The sequence below is a fragment of the Gorilla gorilla genome, chromosome 2 (genome assembly GCF_029281585.2).
Source record: "Gorilla gorilla gorilla isolate KB3781 chromosome 2, NHGRI_mGorGor1-v2.1_pri, whole genome shotgun sequence".
NCBI classification, from domain to species: Eukaryota; Metazoa; Chordata; class Mammalia; order Primates; family Hominidae; genus Gorilla; species Gorilla gorilla.
The window spans coordinates 124,480,770-124,500,796 of NC_086017.1; the positions used below are offsets into that span (position 1 = coordinate 124,480,770).

General features: G+C 42.6%; 1 protein-coding gene and 1 pseudogene across 5 annotated transcripts in view; both read left to right on the forward strand.

The window, feature by feature from the left end:
• The window catches only part of SIDT1 (SID1 transmembrane family member 1), a 95,400-nt gene extending 77,990 nt beyond the window's left edge, over positions 1-17,410 (forward strand). For 2 of the 5 annotated variants that reach the window (XM_004036073.5, XM_055381647.2), the window contains 9 exons: positions 632-768; positions 1,690-1,798; positions 4,669-4,683; positions 5,706-5,782; positions 9,288-9,334; positions 13,109-13,214; positions 13,305-13,415; positions 15,777-15,890; positions 17,322-17,410. In XM_004036073.5, coding sequence (XP_004036121.3) covers positions 632-768; positions 1,690-1,798; positions 4,669-4,683; positions 5,706-5,782; positions 9,288-9,334; positions 13,109-13,214; positions 13,305-13,415; positions 15,777-15,890; positions 17,322-17,384 — 779 coding nt within the window. In that variant the 3' untranslated portion in view covers positions 17,385-17,410. Of the gene's footprint in view, positions 1-631; positions 769-1,689; positions 1,799-4,668; positions 4,684-5,705; positions 5,783-9,287; positions 9,335-13,108; positions 13,416-15,776; positions 15,891-17,321 lie in introns of all 5 variants that reach the window. The other 3 variants (XM_063704037.1, XM_063704038.1, XM_004036072.5) reach the window with 2 other exon arrangements.
• Positions 17,411-17,474: 64 nt separating this feature from the next.
• Positions 17,475-18,230, forward strand: LOC129532393 (uncharacterized; annotated as a pseudogene).
• Positions 18,231-20,027: the final 1,797 nt, after the last annotated feature.

Here is a 20,027-nt window from a genome sequence, read left to right on the forward strand (position 1 = left end):
GATCATCTCTAACGTTTATTACTGTCAGACACTTAAAGTTTTTATCAAGTTTTTGAGTAAAATGGCGGCATTGCATTGTTATCTTAATTTGCATGTCCACAATTGTAATGCAGTAAGCTCCATTTTATTTCTAGCTATTTTCCATCACTAGGCTATAAAGCTATAAATGTGTAGTAATCAATGTGATTATATTTTAGGGTGCTGAGAACGACCTCCCACACCCATCTGGGGCTCATTTTATGGTCACACTGCCTACATTATCACCATTAGGAATTCTTTTGTTATCGTTGTTGAACACCAGCATCTAAAACGCAAGTGGGGGTAGTTGTTTGTTTATCATATCAGACACTCTTCTTCTGTGAAAGAGGAGTTATTTATTTATTATATCAGATGTTTTTCTTCTGTGAACTAAAGGGCAGCCTTAGAGAGGTTTAGAAGTGGAGTACGTGCGGTCTGCCTAGAGAATGTGCCAGAAGGCTGACATGTTAGAGGTCTCCACACAGCCTGCGGGTAGAAAATAGTCCATGGATTAAAGTGAGGGGTACTCAGAGTCTGAAGAAAAATCTAGAAAATATCATCTGTCTGTCACCTACTGAATCCTGATCATCTGGCTCCTCCTTTGGGTCCTCAGACACCTCCTTCATGTACATGATCGCTGGCCTGTGCATGCTGAAGCTCTATCAGACCCGCCACCCAGACATCAATGCCAGCGCCTACTCTGCCTACGCCTCCTTTGCTGTGGTCATCATGGTCACCGTCCTTGGAGTGGTGCGTCCCCCACCTTCTTCCACCTGGCTCTCGAAAAGTGCCCCCCTAGGTCCAATAAACAAACAACAATCAAGTGAACGGGTTTGGATTAACCAAAATCCTCAGTTCATGACACAATTTCATCTCATGACACACTTTCATCATTGGCCCACTCATGGCACACTTTTACTTAGTTATTTAGTTTTTTTGTTTGTTTGCGAGACTCTGTCACCAGGCTGGAGTGCAGTGGCATGATCTCAGCTCACCGCAACCTCCACCTCCCGGGTTCAAGCGATTCTCCTGCCTCAGCCTCCTGAGTAGCTGGGACTACAGGCGCCCACCACCATGCCTGGCTAATTTTTGTAGAGACAGAGTTTCACCATGTTGGCCAGACTGGTCTCAAACTCCTGACCTCATGATCTGCCCACCTCGGCCTCCCAAAGTGCTGGGATTACAGGCGTGAGCCACCGTGCCCGGCCTAGTTGGTTATTTTAATAATGTATTAGGCACCTGTAAAAGACCACTGGATAATTTTAATATAAAGCTAGACCCGACTCATGTGAAAGTGGAATAGGGGTATATAAGCTGACTGGAGAGACTGAGGGGAAGAAACAGAAACCACCTTCTCAATATGCATAGGCAACACGTGTTGCCTGTTTTGGTTGTTTGAAGTTCATTCGCCCCCACTTTAGACCCGTTGCCCCTTCACCATTGCTATTTGGCTGCCTCTCCTATTTCCTTTTTCCATTTTCATTTGGCCCAGTAGCCTTTTTTTTTTTACTGTCCCCTGGGAGTAAGATCCATGGGAGTTTCCAGAGGGGGAGAAAAATCGAATGTGCACACAGCTGTTTTTGACTCCTTACACATACAGGAGAGAGGATGATTTTGATGAGTTTTCTAGGGAAAACCCCAGATGAAGGTAACTTCCATCTTTACTCCTAGGTGTTTGGAAAAAATGACGTGTGGTTCTGGGTCATCTTCTCTGCAATCCACGTTCTGGCCTCGCTAGCCCTCAGCACCCAGATATATTATATGGGTCGTTTCAAGATAGGTGAGTCACCTGTTAATTCTATACTAATCACACGAATCAACTTTAATGAAAAAGCAGACATTGCCTTTACCTATGCTGAATGAAAGTGTCACTGGTCACCGTGAACACATGCTCTGAATTCTATGCCATGTTTAATAGCACATATTCGCTCCAAGAGCTTCCTCTCCCTTATAGGATAGTGATAAGCTATTACCCCTAGTTCTATTTTCAGCTGAGAAACTAAGGTTTGCCACACCTCAGAGATGAGGTGTACCTCCAACCCCTGGTTGCAAACACTTTACAGTCTGCCAAACTTTGACTTGTATTAGAGAATGGTATGATCATCATACCACTAGTTCCACCTAGAGGAACATTTTTCAGTTTGCAGCATTCAAAGGGAGCATTTCTCTAACCATGCTAAATGGTTGTCAAGAATGAATTATATATTTTCAGATTCTAGGGCTGGAACTTTCGAGACCAACTTGCCAATCTTAGAGGCAGGACACCTGCTGAGCTCCCTCCAACTTATCAGAGAGCATTGAATGTTCTACAGAAATCAGCTTGTGATCTGCTGTTGGTCAGTCATCATATATGGGAACAGATTCAAGTGGTTTTAGAGTATTTAAATTTTAAAAAATCATTTTAAGTTCCAGGAAGTCAGACTTATATATCCTTTTGTCTAGTTCAAGGCAAATTATTATATATAAACATAGGCAAACTTCTGACATTAACAAAGCCCAGAGCAAAAGTCCAAATAAAAGCCTGCATAGCTTATGTGTAAGAACATCAAAGTCATAAAGCAGACTAAAAAGCTATTAAATACATGAAAGGAGGGAAGAAGGGAGGGAGGGAAAAATATACCTCCATTGCAACTAAATTAGAAGGCCTCGGTTCAAATTTAAAATTCTTGGTTTCTCAAAGAACACTTTTTTCTACCTCTGGTTGTGTCTTAAGGAGTCTCACAAGTGTGCATGTGGCACCTTTGCCCGACATCCGATGTTCATCCACTTCCCCCACAAATAGCCACCTCTTGGCCATTCCCTGCCCCTAGAGGTATGCCCTAGTGGTACCATCTGCCCTCAGGAGGATACACAAGGGAAGGGGGCTATGCAGGCCTTAGAGCATGCTCGGAGCCTTCTGGGCAGGTAGACACTTCTGGCTCCTGGAATTCAGAATTTCTAGAAGGAAAGGAGGAGTCCTTTGGCCCTGCAGACTCCTCACTCATGAGGGAATAAGGCCTCTAAAATATGGGACCCTCTTGTCCAGGTCTAAGAGCAATTCTACATAAACAAATGGCTTTAAGACTAGAAGACCGAATAGCGCAATTGCTCGTTTTCAAAGGTTAATTCTTTTGCCATGGTCAGTAGATTTACCTTTGGCATGAACATAGCCAGCATACCTCCAAATCCCCCAGTTACTTGAGCCAGTTGTGTAGAACATTTGGCAGGGCACGCTGGTCATGATCCTCCACCAGACAGAAGGTAAGTGAAGTCATACAAACTAAACTTTCAAAAGGAAAATAATTGGGAGCATTGTTGTTCTGGTTTCTTCCAGAGTTGGAGAAATAAACTTGAGTGCAGATGTATGCAATGGTAGTGACCACTAATACATAGAGGAGCTTTAATATATTTATACCACCTTTGCCTTATGCAATTTTGCAATGCCAAATTATCTTATCTTTTAAAAGAAGTGAAATTTAGCATATCATATTATGACCATGGAATAATTTGTTAGGGTCCCAACAGGAAAAAGATGTCACACACAAAGATAGAGAAGGATTTATTAACAGAAGTACTATTCACAAGATGTGGATGGGGTAGAGGGGAATGAAAGGGCTACCATGGAAACTTGGGGTTAGCAGCAGTGAAGCTTTTACATCTATTATCCCAAAAGGACAGGGAAGACATGGTTCCCAAAATGTAGAAGGAGAGAGTTACAGGGAAAAGTCACTCTGAAAGGAACAGTGACCTTTCATGGACGTTCTGACCAGCCTGCGGTAACCTCACAGGGAGGACGCCGGCAAAATAAGTCCTCTGAGCTCACTCTCCTTCCTTTGTCCCTGCAGTCTCCTGCCGGAATTCCCCATTGTCCAAGGAAAGTCAGGGAATCCACTGATATCATCCACACAGGCCCGCCTCCCCAGTGTGGTGGGTCCCCAGGAGAGAGATTCATGGCAAGTGGGCCTAGTAGGGCAAATGGGAGCTAGCCAGCCTGTAGTTTAACTGAATATTTTCCATTTCCGTACCCATGGAGTCTTCCCCAGGTGGTTACAGATGTACCAGAGTCAAAAGAAAACTTTCTATTTCGTCGTTGACAATGATTGTGTCTAAATTTAGTCCAAAGCCAGGAAGTTGGATTCATGGACAGTGTTCAGCTGACTCCAGCCTTTCTACCCATGTCATAAGTTGCCTTTGCTTTCTAATCACATGTCCTTTCTCTGTGGCCCCTCGGGCTACACAAGCAAATAAATGTGGACACAGGAAAGGCAGCAGCAATGAGGAAAAACATTTCATCATTAGCTCTCATAAACCACAGAGCTGCTTCCCCAAATCACTACTGTGTCCCCCAGTCCCAGAGCTCTGGAAAAGGACCTCAGGGATTTCTCATGAGAGAGGCTGGATTATAAATTGCAAGCAGTGCACAAAAGTAGACAGAGAGAGAGAAAAGTCTCAATTCACTCTTTGAGGATTTGAAGACTTCTGAATGTTTGAGACAAGCAGAAAGATCCTATGTTCTTTTTGACAAGTAAACATTACTTTTATAATCAGAAAGCAAAATTAAAGTCATCCATCTTGAGAAAAAATAAAATGACCAGTAGTTTACATGTTCGGCTACTTTCTTACACGTCTCTCTTTTTTTTCTCCTTTCTTCTCTGCTTCCTACTGATTCAGATGTGTCTGACACAGGTAATGTTCAGCCACCCTTTCCAGGGGTCTAGATTGTTTTTGTATCAAAGTGATCCACCTGGCTGTCCTGGCAGCCCTGCTTCCTGAACAGCCTCTTTCAGGCCGGGCAGACTCCGTGGGAGTGGGGAGCCAGAGAGAGGCTCAGAGGGGAGGCTGCCCTCCACCCTAGCCTGCTCCATGCCTTTTCTGGGATGCCACAGAGACAGGTTTCTCCCTCCTGGTTAAACTGACCACGGGGGTAACCTTGAGGAGGAGAAGGATTCATAACAGAGCTGAGATCCACATTCTGGAAAATGTTTGCTTTGGGCAGACCCAGACTGGCATTCGATATCTGTGGTGTGGACAGCTCACAGAAACACAGCCCGTCTTTGACCCTGACTGTTCATGTAACATTATAACACACACACTCGCTGCATTTCATATCATCCTTTTCAACTGTGTTTAAAAAAACTTTCCTGTCTTTTTCTCCCCATCTTAACTTACCTTCACTTGATGATTGTTTCAGTTCAGTTAGATTTTCTGAACATGCTCAGTAGAGCCTAGGGTCCTTTAGTTCAATTGTTACTAACTTATAACCGCATTGAGAAATAACAGATCTGAACCTTTACAAGCTAAGATTTCCCATCCTCTAGAGAGAGCATGTGTTTTAAAGTAGATTGAGGGGACCCATAACATCTCTACTATAAAGAAAACACCACTAGAGTAAACTGTAAACAAAAAGAAGCTTAGCTGCAGGAGACAGAATAAGGGTCCACCAGCCACCCCTGTTATTTGTGAGTGCTTGTTGTTCATGTCCATCTTCCTTGCCTTTCTGCTGTGTAATGCACGGATATGGCATCCCTCTATGACGATACCATTTTTCAAAGCAAATACTTATTGCGCACCTATAAGGTGCAAAGCATTCTAATGCATTTTAATGAAGTGAGGATGACATCATTCTGGCTCCAAAACCTTGGGCCACTTCAGAGTATTTGTATTTTTGTTGACTAAGCCTTCTCACCATGCATTTGTATTATCAGCAGATTTGGGAATTTTCCGGCGGGCTGCCATGGTGTTCTACACAGACTGTATCCAGCAGTGTAGCCGACCTCTATACATGGTATGTGCATGTTCCTGTGTTCTTTGGCCCTGTCCCAGAAAGCAGGGGAATAGTAGGAGGAACAGGCTTGGGGCAGTCACTCACGGCTCCTAAAATCAAGAAGGCCAGATGGCCCAGGGTGGCTAAAGGCCCATTAGTGGGAGAAGGAGCATGGTGCTTATTCTTTTTCATACAAGTCAAGCTAACATGGTCCCATTTTTATAAACAAAATATTCGCTAGTATATAAAAAAGGAGAAAATACATCTACCCAACTGTTAAACAGTGATGATTACGGACACATGGTGGGGAATAACACACACTGGGGCCTGTTAGAGGTTGGGGCGAGGGGGCAGCATGGGAGGAGGGAGAAGATCAGGAAGAATAGCTAATGAATGCTGGGCTTCATACCTGGGTGATGGGATGATCTGTGTAGCAAAACCACCATGGCACACGTTTACCCATGGAACAAACCTGCACATCCTGCCCATGTAACCCTGAGCTTAAAATAAAATTTGGAAATAAAAAATAATAAAGAATTTTTTTTTTTGAGACGGAGTTTTGCTCTTGGCCCAGGCTGGAGTGCAGTGGCGCGATCTTGGCTCACCGCAACCTCCACCTCCCGGGTTCAAGCGATTCTCCTGCCTCAGCCTCCTGAGTAGCTGGGATTACAGGCATGTGCCACCACACCTGGCTAATTTTGTATTTTTAGTAAAGACGGGGTTTCTCCATGTTGGTCAGGCTGGTCTTGAACTCCCAACCTCAGGTGATCCGCCCACCTTGGCCTCCCAAAGTGCTGGGATTACAGACGTGAGCCACCGTGCCCTGCCCAATAATGAAATTTTTTAAAAATAAAATAAAAATAGATGAACAGTGATCATAGCTATGGGGAGGATCAAGACAGTGTACCCTTATAAATAATCATCCAAAGAGGTACCCTTGTGGAAGTGAAAGGGCACACTGCTAATAATTCCACCAGGACAGCAGGTGTAAACCAGGACTATCTCGAGAAGACTGGGACCCGTGGTCACTCCAGTCACGTCCATTACGAATTTACACTTCCACATTATGCATTTCTGTATTGCTTGATTTTCACAATGAGCAAGAATTTTTTATAACTTGTGCTTATTGCTTGATGGTTAAAATATACTTCAGTGTATTATATATTTCTATAGTGAGCCCAGAGTTCAGGGCCCTGGTCCCAGCTCTCTCTTGGCTCTCTGGTCAGTGATCTTGGGAAGGCTACCTTCCTCCTCTGAGCCCACTGCCCCAGGCTTTACAAAGTGCTGCAGTCAGAACTAGTGATGCTAGTATTGCCTGTCACACAGGGATTTAGCAAGTACCTGCTAATCCTTTATCATCAGAATATTTTTGCTAAAGGAATATGGAAATCCGTGAGCACTCTAGAGCTTGGGCAGGAGCTATAAGCACTAAAAACAAGGGAATTGAGGCTGGAGGGTTTATTCAGGTGAGAATGAAAAAGTCCATCAGGACTTGTGAGTATTTTGAGAGGCAAGTTCTCCTGCTTACCTGTGAAACAGGAGAGGCAAGTAATGTTTTTGTTTTTTACATTAATTGATGGAGGCTTCCTTTTTTAATAGACTTTATATTTTTTTAGAGCAGCTTTACATCCACAGAAAAATTGAGCAGAAGGTACAGAAATTTCCCATATACCCTCTGCCCCCAACTCCCCACACGCACAGCTTCCCCCACTATTGACATTCCCAAACCACAGTGGTACATTGGTTACAGTTGATGAGCCTACACTGACACATCATTACTACCCATGAAAAGTTTACATTACATTAATGCTCATTCTTGATGTACACTCATGGGTTTTGACAAGCGTGTTGACATGTACCTACCATTATAGTATCATACAAGACAGTTCCACTGCCCTAAAAATCCTCTGTGCTCGGCCTATTCATCCCTCCCTCCCTTTTAAGTCCTCACAACCACTAATCTTTTTTCTATTGGCACAGTTTTTCTTTTTCCAAAATGTAATTGGAATCATACAGCATATAGCCATTTCATACTGCCTTCTTCCACTTAGTAATAAGCATTTAAGTTTCCTCCATGTCTTCTCATGGCTTGATAGCTCATTTGTATTTAGCACCGAATAATATTCCATTGCCCGGATGTGGGATGTGCCGCGTTTATTTCTTCACCCACTAAAGGGCATTTTGATTGCTTCCAAGTGTGGGTAATTATGAATAAGCTGCTATAACACTCATGTGTAAGTTTTTGTGTGGACATAAGTTTTCAACTCCTTTTGTTAAATATCAAAGGGAGCTATTGCTGGATTACATGGCAATCATAAGTTTAGTTTTGTAAGAAACTGCGAAACTGTCTTCCAAGTGGCTGTACTCTTTTGCATTCCCACCAGCAATGAGTGTTACTGTTGCTCCACATCCTCGCCAGCATTTGGTGTTGTCACTGTTTGAGGATTTTAGCCATTCTAATAGGTGAATTAATTTTTTTAATGAAGTTATTTCCTCCAAATTGGATGGATCACCTAAAAGACAAAGAATTACTACTTTTAAATAGTAGATGAGTGGTTATGCAAATTAAAGTATGATCAAATCTCTCCTAGAAGTTTAAAGTAGTATGCAAAGAACAGGGACAGATTGTGAATAAATCTCTGTCAGAGTAATTGTCATTTATTTGTTTGTTTGTTTGTTTATTTATTTTGGGACAGAGTCTTGCTCTATCACCCAGGCTGGAGTGCAGTGGCACAATCTCGGCTCACTGCAACCTCTGCCTCCCAGGTTCAAAATCTTCTCGGGCCTCAGCCTCTCGAGAAGCTAGGACTACAGTTGTGTGCCACCACACCTAGCTAATTTTTGTATTTTTAGTAGAGACAGGCTTTCACCGTGTCAGCCAGGCTGGTTTCAAACTCCTGACCTCAGGTGATCTGCCCGCCTTAGCCTCCCAAATTGCTGGGATTATAGGCGTAAGCCACCACACCCGGCCTATTGTCCTTTAAAATTGACCTTTTCTCCCTATTTTCTCCCCTACAAGAGTCTATATTGTAGACACAGGAACCTGGGAGTTTCAGGACCACCTTGAAACCAGAGTAATGGGTACAAAATTAACTCCCTACAGCTGGGGCCTGAGAGTTGCAATAGTGGCTACCAAGTAGTACACCCCAGAAAAACAGTGCTCAATTACATAGTACCAGTGATAGAATTCTCTCAATTCTGTAATCAGCACATATCACCAGCCTCTCCACTGAGAAATGGGCCCATGGGCCCAGCTCCACTAAACACTGGGGAGAAATAGAGTCCTGCTTTGCTCACCACCTTTTCTTTCTCAGGGATGAAGTCAGGTCTATTTGCAGTTAAAAGCCTTGCCATTTAGTCTTTGTATACGATTAGTGTCAGATCATAGGCAAGGCACTCTTAGAACCATAGAAAATTTTTTTCACCAAAGCAATTGTTTTCCCATAGTTGATACTTCTACACAGTAGGTTAAAAGAAAAGTAGGCTGTGCAGCCTCTCATTTGATGTTTTCTTTCCTCTTTTCCAGGATAGAATGGTGTTGCTGGTTGTGGGGAATCTGGTTAACTGGTCCTTGTAAGTAGTCTTATGAAAACATGTTTTTGCCTTTATTAATGTCAATAAAACTGTGGTTTAGCTTTCCTTTACTGTCATTTTTACAAAGAAATCTGAAATTAAGGAGAAGGTAGGACTGCTTGTTCTAGAGACTCAAAAAAAGGTAGTAGGACATTCTCGTGTAGCAATTGTAGCCTCTCTTAAAACTCTGAGGCATTGAGTTCATTTGCTCAACAAGACAAACATCAAAACTTGTTAAGTCTATGTGGATACATTGGATAGAAAGATGGGATGGACAGATGGATGGATAGATGAATGGTTAGATAGATAGATAGATAGATAGATAGATAGATAGATAGATAGATAGATAGATAGATATAGATAGATGATAGATAGATAGATGATAGATAGATAGATAGATAGATAGATAGATAGATAGATAGATAGATAATAATACCACTGATTGCAAACATCCAACATAGCTTTAAACTCTTTCACGGAATTTTCATAAAGACTACCCAGTAGGCCTTCTCTTCTGTAGAAATTTTTCTTTTACTAAATGTATGTGTGTGTGTGTGTGTGTGTGTGTGTGTGTGTGCAAGTCCCTCTTTTATTTCTTTCCCTCCAGTCTCTTTCTTTCTACCTACATCATTCTTCTTCCTCTTTCCCCATGGCCTTTGTTCCTCAAATGGCTCAAAATAGAACAGTACAACAGATGTGTATTTTTGCTAGCCACCATTATTTTATGCAATCTATCCTCTTACACAGTTGAATGAGTGAAATATTTTATTGATCACTCAAACCATAAGTAAGTTTAACTGCTTTTATTTGTAGCTCCTAGATGATGAGCTCCTCAAGGTCAGTGGCCTTTGATTAAAAAAAAAAAATGATTCTGTAATCCCAGTGAACAGTAAGGAATGAAGAGGCATGCCTTCAGAGGATGCCAGAATCAAGTCATGAGAATCTGAGTCTTATCTGGGGGGCATGTGCTTCTGGAAGAAGCTTCCCATGTTGTCACCCCAGGGATTGCCTCAGGATAAGATGTATACCATTTAACGATTCCTCCTTTACTTGGGGGCAGGTCAAGATGAGAGAATTCTTGGGCAGTGGTCTCTTCTTGACCACCCTTCTAGCAGACTCCACAGTCCTGGTGGTCCTGAAAGAGAGGGCACTGGGATGAGAAAAGGGACCAACCTCTTGATAATGACCAACCTTTGACTATGATTCCAGGGGCTCAGAATCACTTGGCTTGTCTCCGTCTCTCACATAAGCAAAACCATATCCACGATCTGCTCACAAGACAAGGCAAATGGCCTCTCTTCACAGACAGCTCTGTGGAACAAAAGGGCCTCTAGGGATGGAGGTGCAATGACAGACTTACACCATGATTATCTGATAGTGGGCTACCTCCTTCCCAGTTGCTCCATAAAGACATGGAATGATTTCCCATGAAAGATATTTTAAAAAGAATTACTTTCATATGGTCCTGAAGAAGAAAAATGGTGTGTGTGTAGTTATATATAGGCATAGAGATATATGTACATACATATGCATATATAGAGAGAGAGAGAGAGAAAATGACAAAGCAAATGTAACAAAACGCTAATAACTAGAGAATCTGAAGGAAGGATGTACAAGAGTTACCTGGTATACTAAAGATTTCAAAATCTGGGAGAAGAAAATTTTCTACGTTATACAGAACAAAGTCACTTGAGGCCAGGTGCAGTGGCTCACACTTAGAATCACAACACTTTGGGAGGCCGAGGCAGGAGGATTGCTTGAGCCCAGGAGTTTGAGACCAGTCTGGGCAACATGGTGAGACCCTCTCTCAAAAAAAAAGGAAAAAAAAAAAAAAGAACAAAGTCAGTTAGAATTCAAAATGAACAAAGAGAGTCCATTAATAGTACTTTACACTTTAAATACTTAGGAATAAATTTTGAGAGATGTACACAATCTTTCTGTAGAAAATGTAATTATCTTATTAGAAGCCATAAGGAAAATTTAGCTAAATGAAGAGAGACGTCAGGTCTTGGATGGAAAGATTAACTACTGCAAAGGTATCCTTTCTCAAGGTAATGTATACATTTAGAGTTAGAATAGTAATTAAGTTAATAAGGTTTTATTCTAAAATTTATTTGCTAGTTAGGCAAAAATTTCAAAGATCTTTGAAAAAGAGATTAACAGAAGCAAAGAGGAGCAGAGGTGACTAGCCCAGCATTGTCCAGTAGAACTCTCTGGAGTGATGTAAATGTTTCACAAATATGGTCCAATACAGTAACTATTAGCACATAGATATTGCAGACTTGAAATGTGGCTAGTGTGACTGAGGAAGTAGATTTTCAATTTTATTTAATTTTAATAGCCACGCGTGCCTACCAAATGGAACAGTGCAGGCTAGCCTAATCAGATAATCTAGCATATCATAAAATAATAATAAAATAGTGAGGCACCGATCTAAAATTAGAAATTAGAAATATGAATCAGTGAATCCGAATGGAGGACAGAAACCCAACTAGATAGAGATATTGAGATTTTTAAAAATATATATGTGGATGTGTATTCATTAAAAACTATTTCAGGCCAGGCGCGGTGGCTCACGCCTGTAATCCCAGCACTTTGGGAGGCCGAGGCAGGTGGATCACGAGGTCAGGAGTTCAAGACCAGCCTGGCCAAGATGGTGAAACCCCGTCTCTACCAAAAATACAAAAAATTAGCTGGGCATGGTGGCATGCGCCTGTAATCCCAGCTACTGCGGAGGCTGTGGCAGAGAATTGCTTAAACTTGGAGGGGTGGAGGTTGCAGTGAGCCGAGATGGTGCCACTGAACTCCAGCCTGGGCAACACAGTGAGACTCCATCTCAAAAAAAAAAAAAAAAAACTATTTCAAAACAAAAAGATAAGAAAGAATTATGTAATAAAGGACATATTATAACTGAATAGAAATTTGGAACAAAATTAAAGCTGACTCCAACCAAAATTAACTTTAGCATTAATTTTAAAACCATGGACAGCTAGCAAAAATTTGGTAATGTGTGTCAAGCCAATCATGGAGATGACTTTGCTTCTATTCTAAGGAACTAATCTTAAATGAAAAACATAAGCTCAATGTCTGAAAGTATTTATTTATTCATTGCAGTGTTTCTTATAATAGTGAAAAACCGAAGAATGTGGGAAAACACTTCAACAAAAGGGGAAAGATGATCATTTACATTGCATTCAGTTATGGGAACTTTACATGGTTGTTAGAAATGAATGCTTGGAAGAAAGTGTATTAAATTAAAAGTTACTTATATAGGCAAGGCACCATGGCTCACGGCTGTAATCCCAGGGCTTTGGGAGGCTGAGGCAAAAGGATGGCTTGAGGCCATGAATCCAACATCAGGCTGGGCAACATAGAAAGACCCTGCCTCTACAAAAAAATTTTAAAAGTTAGCTGGAAGTGGTGGCATGCATCTGTAGTCCCGGATACCAGAGAGGTTGAAGTGGAAGGATCGCTTGAGTCCAGGATGTGGAGGTTGCAGTGAGCCGTGATGGTGCCATTGCACTCTAGCCTGAGTGAGGGAATGAGACCCCAACTCTTAAAAAAAAAAAAAAACTTATATGTTAAAGTATTTTTTAAAAAATCTACTGTTCCATCAGAGGTAAGAGTTTAAAAAAATAAAATGAACTAAAAATAAAAGTTAAAAAAAAAAAAAAAGAACCCGCCCATTCCCACTCAAGGGACTGGGGGATTGGAAAAGCCAATAGTGTTGCAAATCCACCTTCACGGCTGCCCACATTTCTCCCACGCCTGCAGCGCCCTCTTTGGATTGATATACCGCCCCAGGGACTTTGCTTCCTACATGCTGGGCATCTTCATCTGTAACCTTTTGCTGTACCTGGCCTTTTACATCATCATGAAGGTAAGAGTGGGCGCCGGGAGCGGCTGCCTCGGGCCCTCGGGCAGGCGAAGGCGGGGTCGCTTGAGGCCGCATCTGCTTCTCCTCCGACAGCTCCGCAGCTCTGAGAAGGTCCTCCCAGTCCCGCTCTTCTGCATCGTGGCCACCGCTGTGATGTGGGCTGCCGCCCTGTATTTTTTCTTCCAGAATCTCAGCAGCTGGGAGGTAAGAGGCCAGTTTTCTTATCCAAAAACAACTTCTCTCTCCAACTTGCCATTTTGACCTTTCTACCTCCCTCTCTTAATGTGTTTTCACAGTGTCTAAAATGAAAGTTTTCTCTACCAGGGATGGTTTTTAATAGCCGCACATAAATGCACAATAACTGCATGCGTTATCATTCTCAGGGTGGCACTTTATAAATCTGTAAGTACTACAGACATTGCAAACTTGGTCTTCATTGCATGTTGTATTACGACGCTGGTCCCAGTGGATGCTTAACGCGGTCAAAAGCCATGAGTAGTTCATCTTCTCATCTTTCTCATAATCTCCATCCATCAACAAATACCCAAGCTGAGTGTCATTACATCCAGTCCATAGATAACAGAGCCGAAGCCTAGGAAATTAGTGGTGTATCTGAGGCACAGAACAGAAAGAAGTCTTAGCATTCCATCAGAACAGTTACAACAATAGATTTTAGAACATTTCTGTCACTCCGGAAGGAAACCTCATATGCATCAGCATTCACTCCTCATTTCTCGCTAACCCCTTACCCCTAAGCAACTACTAAATCTACCTTTTGTCTCTGTATATTTGCTTATTCTGGACATTTCATGTAAATGGAATCACGCAATACACGGCCTTTGTGTCTGACTTCTTTCACTTAATGTGTCCTAGGTTCAAGCATGCTGTAACATACATAGTACTTCATGTCTATTCATTGCTGAAAAATATTCCGTTGTACTGATATATCACATTTTATCTACCTGCTCATCAGTTGATGGACAGTTGGATTGTTTCTATTTTTGTGTCATTATGAGTGATGCTGCTGTGAATATTTGTGTACAAGTTTTTTCCTTGAGGTAAAATATACATATAAAATTTACCATCGTTACCATTTTAAAATGTGCAGTTCAGTGGTCATAAATACATGTATATTCTTTGGTTTTTCCCCTTATCTCCCTCTCCCCCCACCCTTCCTGGACTCTGGTAACCACCAAACTATTCTCTGTCTTCACGGGATCCACTTTTCTAGCTGCCTCATATGAGTGAGAACATGCAATATTTGTCATTCTGTGCTTCACTTATTTCACTTAACATAATGGCCTCGAGTTCCATACGTGTTGCTGCAAATGGCAGGATTTTATTCTTTTTTATGGCTGAATAGTATTTTATTGTGTTTGTAGGTGTATGTACATTGTCTATGTAGATATGTGTATCATATTGTCTTTGTCCATACCTCTGTTGATGGGCACTTAGATCAATTCCATATTTTGCCTATTGTGAACAGTGCTGTAATAAACATGGGAGTGCAGATAACTCTTAGACATACTGATTTCTTTTCTTTTGGATATATATCAAGTAGTAGAATTGCTGGATCATATGGTAGCTCTATTTTTTTCTTTTTTTCTTTTTTTTGGTGGGGGGCGGGGGGGACGGGGTCTCCCTCTGTCTCCCAGGCTGGAGTGCAATGGCGCAATCTCGGCTCACTGCAACCTCCACCTCCCAGGTTCAAGTGATTCTCCTGCCTCACCCTCCTGAGTAGCTGGGACTACAGGCGCCCACCACCGTGCCCAGCTAATTTTTTTGTATTTTCAGTAGAGACGGGGTTTCACCATGTTGGCCAGGCTGGTCTCAAACGTCTGACCTTAGGCGATCCACCTGCCTCTGCCTCCCATGGTCCTGGGATTACAGGTGTGAGCCACCACGCCCGGCCATAACTCTATTTTTAGTTTTTTGAGGAACTTCCAAACTGTTCTCCACAGTGGCTGTACTAATTTACATTCCCACCAACAGTGTGTGAGAGTTCCCTTTCCTCCACATCCTCGCCAGCATCTGCTATTGCCTGTCTTTTTGATACGAGCCTTTTTAACAGGGGTAAGATGATATCTCATTGTAGTTTTGATTTGCATTCTCTGATGATCAGTGATGTTGAGCACCTTTTCATATGCCTGTTCGCCATTTGTATGTCTTCTTTTGAGAAATGTCTGTTCAGATCTTTTGCCCATTTTTAAATTGGATTTTTTTCCCTTACAGTTCTTTCAGCTCCTTATATATTCTGATTATTAATTTCTTGTCAGATGGATAGTTTGCAAATATTTTCTCCCATTCTGTGGGTTGTCTCTTCACTTTGTTTGTCATTTCCTTTGCTGTGCAGAAGCTTTGTAGCTTGATGTAATCTCGCTTCTCTATTTTTGCTTTGGTTGCCTGTGTTTTTGAGGTCTTTGTGTACAGGTTTTTGTGTGGATGGATGTTTTCTTGGAAGCTAACTTTTCGAACCAGACATCTAGTAGCGTTTTTGTAGCTTTTTGGACGTTCAACTCTTTGAACAGTTGAACTGTGGGAATCTTGCCCATGTCCTTCCTCCAGGGAACTCCGGCCGAATCCCGGGAGAAGAACCGCGAGTGCATTCTGCTGGATTTCTTCGATGACCATGACATCTGGCACTTCCTCTCTGCTACTGCTCTGTTTTTCTCATTCTTGGTGAGTTCATATCTATCTTTTTGTGACTTTCTTCTCTCTTTACATCTTGTACTCTCATTTTCTTCTTCTGCTCTTCCTTACTTTTTTTTATATTCCTCTCTAATTTTACTTTCCATTTCCTCCTTGTAATTCAATGTACAGACCATCTTATTTCTTTTATAAATTTTATATCCTTTGGTTAGATCTTTAGTTTTTCCTTTTACTCTTCAATATCTTTAGACACAGAGGGACAAAATTACTTTCCCTAAGTTGCACAGCACGTTTGTTCTGAATTGGTTATTAGACCCACATGCCCAGAGTTCCCCCAGGAACCACTTTTAGCAATTCCGATAACATTGGGTTATTCCTTCTTATGCCATACTCACATTCCTCCTCCTCCTACTCCTCCAGTCTCCCTGAATACTTCACAGGTATTTTACATATTCCTTAAGTGGCTTGGGGTAGCAGCCACGTGTCTGTTGCCTTCTGACCAGTCTGTCCCAAATCTCTCCTGTAGTTTCTCTATTTTTTTGCCCCAACCCTTTCTCAGAAGCCATGAGTATTTATATCAACCCTGGATTATAGTTCCATCCTTTAATCCTAACTTTGACTTTTCCCAATTAAAAGTCCATGGTGCCTGTAGGCAGATTCAATTGACAATTAACAACCCTACTAGACTCCCGGGCTCCAGACCTACTAGACGCCCGGGCTCCACGCTAAGCGGGCTCGGGCAGGCCATATGACTTCAAGAGTGGAGCAGGGCTATCCCCTAGTGGCCAGTTTGGAAAGCTTGGCCAATCTGTATAAAGAGTCCTTACGTCTTTTACTTTTGATCGTCACCTTCATGAGAGAGACAGAGACAGCAAAAGTGGAACTAAAGATTCCACGTGGGGCAGTAGTAGTCAAAGGAACTAGAAATGGAGGAGGAGGGTACATTTCTTATATAGCAGTACTCTATCCAACAGGACTTTATTCCTTTGACTCTTGACCTAAATGTCCCCTAAGTAATGACTTCCCAGGCCACCCTATCAAAGTGTTTTACCTCCCCACACCTGATACTTCCTGTATTTCCTCCCTTATTTAACTTCTATCCTTAGCACTTATTACTATCTAACATGCTATATTTTACTCATGTATTTGTTTCACATCTAAAGCCCTCTTTAGAATGTAAGCTACGTGGAGAATAGGGATTTTTGTCTCTTTCATTACAAACTATATCTCCATAGCATCTGGAATAGCACATCATAAACCTTCATGAATATTTAATTGACAAATGAATTGTATAATTGTAATAAGTGCCTGTTAAGAGCAAAGGATTGCAGAGAGCTGCAGAAGGCATGAGAATGAGAGGGAACTAACAGTTTCCAGTCTGTGTGCATCTCAGAGAGAAAACAGGACTTAGTGTGACAGTGACTGTCCATTCCTTTCATTTCTCTGTCCCTCTCACTTCAGGTTTTGTTAACTTTGGATGATGACCTTGATGTGGTTCGGAGAGACCAGATCCCTGTCTTCTGAACCTCCAACATTAAGAGAGGGGAGGGAGCAATCAATCTTGGTGCTGTTTCACGAAAATTACAGTGACCACAGCAAAGTAACCACTGCCAGATGCTCCACTCACCCTCTGTAGAGCCAACTCTGCATTCACACAGGAAGGAGAGGGGCTGCGGGAGATTTAAACCTGCAAGAAAGGAGGCAGAAGGGGAGCCATGTTTTGAGGACAGACGCAAACCTGAGGAGCTGAGAAACACTTGCTCCTTCCATCCGCAGCTTTGGGAGTGCAACAGGGATAGGCACTGCATCCAAGTCAACTCACCATCTTGGGGTCCCTCCCACCCTCAAGGAGACTTGCCAGCAATGGCAGAATGCTGCTGCACACTTCCCTCCAGTTGTCGCCCTGCCCAGAAAGGCCAGCAGCTTGGACTTCCTGCCCAGAAACTGTGTTGGCCCCCTTCACACCTCTGCAACACCTGCTGCTCCAGCAAGAGGATGTGATTCTTTAGAATATGGGGGGGAGGTGACCCCAGGCCCTGCCCTACTAGGATAGATGTTTTAATGGCACCAGCTAGTCACCTCCCAGAAGAAACTCTGTATATTTCCCCCAGGTTTCTGATGCCATCGGAAGGGCTCAGGAGTGGGGTTTGTCACACATTCCTCTTAACAAGTAACTGTCACTGGGACCGAGTCCTGGGTGCTTACATATTCCTTCGTGTCTTCATCTCACTGACCTGTGTGGACCTCATCACTCTGACTCTGCCTTCTTGGAAAGGCCCTGTCACTCCACAGATGTCTGGCCAGCTTCAAGGCAGAAGGAAAAACAGGAAAAGCTCTTTTAACAGCAGCAGGAACAAGAGAAATGACTAACCATACTAAAAGACTGGTAACAGCAGCAGCAGCCAGACAGGCCTCACCTTAAGGACTTGGGCTGCCAGAGCAAATTCCGCAGAGTGAGCAGTGCTTATTTGGCCTCCCATTCACACAGCTCAGTTCTGTGCCCACATCACCTTTGGGGAAGAAATCAGCATTCTAATCAGGGACACTACTTCAGGAGTCCTCCACAGCGAGTCCATCATCCGTCACTTTATGTAGATCAGGGTTCTAGACTTCTTCCCTGAGGTTCTCAGAAGCAGCTCTCAGGATGAACGTATTGTCCTCTTCCCCTCTTCTTGCAAAGTGCACAGCTAATCTAATGTTGTCTCTCGGTTGCACCTGACATTCTCTCCCCAGTAAGGTGTTGGCAAGCTCAGCATCTGGGTTCCACTCTCACACTGTCTGGCAGCTCTGTGTCTGAGAAATTCTACATTGACCAGGCCCCCTTGTTGCCTGGAGTATGACATAATCAGAAAATAGACGTATAAATGTGCACATGCGTATGTATTTGCTTGTGAAATTAAAGTCACCTCTTGCCTCTGCTTTCCTGATCATTCGTTAGAGAAATGGATCAGGCATTTTTTTAAATTATTATTCTTTCTCTAAACTATTTGCATTGTGTTCAAAAACCCATTTTAGAAGTTTGAACAGCAAGCTTTTCCTGATTTTAAAAACACAAAGATGCTTTCAATGAAATATTTTGTGATTTTTTTTTAAAGTCCCCAAATGTGTACTTAGCCTTCTGTTATTCCTTATTCTTTAAGAAGTGTTGGCTTCCACTGACCATATGAAGGCCACCAATTAAATGGTTGTGTTAATCCAACATGTAAAAAACTTTTTGGCAGGGCACAGTGGCTCACGCCTGTAATCCCAACACTTTGGGAGGCTGAGGCAGGAGGATCACTTGAGCCCAGGAGATTGACGCCGCAGTGAACTATGATTGTGCCCCTGCACTCCAGCCTGGATGACAGAGTGAGACCCCATCTCTTAAAAAATAAAAAAAAATAAAAATTTGAACCTGTTTCACTATGGCTAGTTTGACCTAATTTCTCTATCTTAACGCACTATGGTTTCTAATCCACAGAAGACCAAGGGAGGAAATGTGAACAACAAAGTCCATTCAAGTCGCCCTGTGGCTGAAGCGAATAAATTTTCAGATGCATAACCTGTTTGGTAGCTTGTTTGGGAAGATGTGAGCAGAAATGGGGAGAGGGCCCTGGAGGAAAGGGCGGACTGTGCTGCTGGAGCCTTCACTGTTTTCTGATCACGTCTGTCTTGTGCTACAAACGCACACACTGTGGTCAGTTTTGTTCCTGCAACAGTACTGAAAATCCAGACCAAGCTTGTTTTTACAAATATCAGTTCTAAATGTACATGTTGCTAATTCTTTCCACAGCGCCAGTCTCACGGTTGGAGGACATAAAGACATTCAGCTGCATCTGTAGGATTTACACAAGGGCTGGGGTGGAGGGGAGCACAGAGAGCTTAAAGAGCTTAACGAGCCATTTCTGTAGTACAGTGTCTATGCTAACTCTTGCCTGGGTTCATGGACTTCACTCTTTAAAAGGGAAAGGAAGAGTGACTGAGAAAGCCGGGTTCACCAGGAGCGTAACCACAGAAAAGCAGTCACTATGAAGAGGCTCTTGGCAAAGTAAGCACAGAAGTAATAAGAGCAGTTCAGCTGGAGCAGGACAGAGGTGTAGCAGCCAGAGGAGCAAAGCTGTGCACATACAAAATGACCTCTTCACACCCCTGACAAATGCTGGAGAAGCAGCCCCACCTCTTTATGCT